The following is a 3610-nucleotide window of genomic DNA, read 5'->3' as shown; positions in this document are numbered from 1 at the left end:
TTATTTTTTTTTTTAAAAAAAAAAAAAAAAAAAAAAAGTAATCTATTTTATATATGTGCTCAACCAGAGGGAGAGGATTTGTCATTAGTGATTTAACTGTATACCTTGTTTATTTGTATATTTTTTGAAGCATTGTAAATAAACAAACAAACAAACAAATAAAAACATGTCATAAGAAAGTTTGTGTAAAAAGCTTATCATGGCATTTGTTTGTTCCTTTATTAAAAAAAAAAAAAGATAATAAATAAAGAAATACAATTGAAATTAAACTAGTGCTGTTTCTCAATTTATATTAACCCAATATCAAAGTCGTAACCTTGTCTTGAATATATATATATATTAGTACTGTCAAATGATTAATCGCGATCCAAAATAAAAGTTTTTGTTTACACAATATATGTGTGTGTACTGTGTATATTTATTATGTATATATAAACACATACACATGCATGTATTTATTTAAGAAAAATATGTTATATTTATATATTAAATATATATATAATATAAATGACATGAATATAAATATTAACATGTAAATACATGTATTATATTTTCAAAATATATACTGTATGTGTGTCGCATGTGTGTGTATTTATATATACCTAATAAATATACACAGCACACATAGGCTACATATATTATGTAAACAAAAACTTTTATTTTGGACGCGATTAATCGCGATTAATCGTTTTACAGCACTAAATTAAACCCATAAAAGACAATATTATGTATGTAATAAATTAATATGATTATCTGAGATGATTTTCTGTGTCATGAATTCAGTGACTTTAATTATCATTGTCATTTTTTGTGTAGACAACCAAAACAACTTATCGGGTCCTTGTTCTTGTTTTCATGGATGGATGGATGGATGATGATGATGATTATCATTATTAAATATTTTAAATAGAAATGTATTTTATTATCAAAATCTTTTTATTTTTGTTTATTTGTTTATTTAGCAGACAAACAAAACAACATTAGAACTTTTTTTTGTTTATACTAAACACTTGAAATTGATTTTATTTCAAAATAAAATTATTTCTAAATAGAAGTGCACACAACAGGTATCATATAAGTTGTGATCTATAGAGTGTGGCAGCGTTGTAGGTCACGTGATCAGTGTAGTGTACTCGCAGCAGCAGCAGTGCTGTCCCGTCTGCGCTCCTTCACTCACTCACAGAGACTGAGGCACACACACCAAACCTGCCAACGCTGGACTATGACGAACTCTTCAATTCTCATACGGGCCGAATCTGATTTATCTTTATTACTGAGGATTAACCCATAACATTTAGACTATTTCTCTTTTTGTCATATTTGTCACCTGAATAATTCCCTGCACCAGGAAACTTTCACAGACTTGCTGGGATCAGTCTGAGAGATGGAGGCAGAGGAGAATAACATTTCAGTGTGGGTTTGTCGCGAAGAGAAGCTCGTGTCAGGTTTGTCGAAGCGCACGACCTGCGCGGATGTGATCCGGGTTTTACTGGAGGAGCAGAACCTGGAGCAGCGCGTCTCGCTCTCAGGCTCTCCTCAGTCCTACTGCATCGTGGAGAAATGGAGAGGATTTGAGCGGATTTTACCGAACAAAACCAAGATACTGCGACTGTGGAGCGCGTGGGGAGAGGAACAAGAAAACGTCCGGTTTGTGTTGGTGAAAAACGAGGCGTCTTTACCCAGCAACGGGCCGCGGAGCGCAGAGGCGCGCGTCGTTCTCAGCAAAGAGAGCCCGTGTGTCTACAAGGGGACCGCCAGAGTGACCATGGCTCTGTCACAAGAGAAACAGAGACGGATAGTCAGGAAAGCGTTCAGAAAGTTGGATAAAATCAATAAGAAACGGGCGCAAGCTGCGTCTAAAGATGCCTCATCTATGGAGAAGATGGAGACCCTTGTGCACCTGGTCGTTTCTCAAGATCACACCCTCCGCCAGCAGATTCAGAGGATAAAAGAGCTCGACAGAGAAATTGAAAGGTATGAGGCCAAAGTTCATTTTGATAGAATGAAGATGCACGGGATCAACTACGTCCAGGATACGTATTTAGTGGACGCCAACCCAGATAAAGTTGCTGAGGGGGACCAACCCAGCCCAGAAACAGCTCTCGCCCAATTTGAGGAATATGCGCAGAGATGCGAGGAGGTCATCAAACTGCAGGAAGAGCTGGCGAACCACGAGGCCCTCATGGAGAGCATTACAACTGAGCTTCAAGAGGAACTCAACCAGAGGTGGATGAAAAGAAGACACGAGGAACTTGCCAATAAAGACTCTGAAACCACTTCTGGCGAGACGTCTCTCAGAGTCACAACTCAAGAAAAAGATGTTGGACCTTCAGCGGTGGATATGTCGTCTGACAACGAGTTGCTTCTGGAAGAAGAGAGGATCAGAACCCAACTTGACACCAGTTTGTACATCGGTCTGCGGCTGAACACTGATTTGGAGGCCATACGGAATGATTTGGACTTGACTCAGGAGATATGGGGGGCGAAAGAAAAAGAACTGAGGGATTTAATGGAGAAAGTCAACTCTTTGGATTTTGAGGAGGACAGTGAGGCCGAAGCTGAGCTGAAAGAGGAAAACACAATAGAAACAGACAGTGAGGCCGAAGCTGAGCTGAAAGAGGAAAACACAATAGGGAGTCATTCAGATTCCTGGGGCCAGGGGGACAGTGTGTGGGTGGAGCAGGCGAGAGGGCTTTCAAAAACATGTGAAGTGAATGATGACGACTCAGATACAGGACTCAGCTCAATGCATAGTCAAGACTCAGATATCACCCCCATCTGCGAATCTATAGTGTAAAAAACAACAACAACAACAACAACCTACTTTCATGTTATCCCTTGCTGGATAGTTCAAATGAACAATGTATGTCTTAATTTAACACATTTTACATTTGCATACAGTAAACAAGCATAAAGCGGAGGCAAAGAGGAGTGCTTGGAAAGATAAAAAAAGGAACTTTCCTGCAAATCAAAATGAAATTACATTATCAAATCACATTAAGAACATAACTATGCACTTACCAAGCATTCTTAGTCTTTAGTTTTTTTTTTCATGTTGATGTCTATAAGAATATATGGTAGCTTTTTTTCTGCCATTGAATAAAAAGAATAAAAATCGCAAAGTATAGAAATTGAAAACAAAAAATCGAAGAAGTTCTAAGAATTCTTATAAGAGTCAAGTCAAAATTTCTTGGTGTATGCTCAGAATTGAGAGAAAATGTCATTAATTGTGAGATGAAAAATGATGAAAAGTCTGATTTGTGAGATGTGAATTCAAAATTATTTATGAAAAATCAGAAAAAAGTCAGAAGTTCTTGATGTGAACTCTGAAAAAGAAAAAAGACAAAGTCAAAATTGCAAAGATGTAAACTTGCAATTGTGAGAAAAAAGTAAGAATTGTGAGATAAGAAGTCACAGTCATCTTTTTTACATTTTTGTTCCGTGGCGGAAATAAGCTTCCAATAATCAGTGTTAACTTCATACATGTATTTGTGATCATAGCACTGTTATTTTGAGAAAAACATTCAGGATTGAAATCTAGGTGGTTGGATTTTTCTGCATGAGGCATCATTTCCAACATTATGAAGGCTGTGCTTTGCATATCAGTTTT

The 3610-nt window shown here is 37.1% G+C and overlaps 1 protein-coding gene across 1 annotated transcript; it reads left to right on the top strand.

Moving 5' to 3' along the window:
- Positions 1–1187: 1187 nt before the first annotated feature.
- LOC107654346 (ras association domain-containing protein 10-like) lies at positions 1188–3009 on the top strand. Its single transcript, XM_016441384.1, has one exon. The coding sequence runs from the start codon at positions 1385–1387 to the stop codon at positions 2795–2797; it is 1413 nt and encodes a 470-aa protein (XP_016296870.1). The 5' UTR covers positions 1188–1384; the 3' UTR covers positions 2798–3009.
- The last annotated feature ends 601 nt before the right edge of the window (positions 3010–3610 follow it).

This window comes from Sinocyclocheilus anshuiensis, unplaced genomic scaffold (genome assembly GCF_001515605.1).
Source record: "Sinocyclocheilus anshuiensis isolate Anshui unplaced genomic scaffold, SAMN03320099.WGS_v1.1 scaffold747, whole genome shotgun sequence".
In the NCBI taxonomy this organism is placed as follows: domain Eukaryota; kingdom Metazoa; phylum Chordata; class Actinopteri; order Cypriniformes; family Cyprinidae; genus Sinocyclocheilus; species Sinocyclocheilus anshuiensis.
This window is presented reverse-complemented; position numbering and strand designations above follow the sequence as displayed.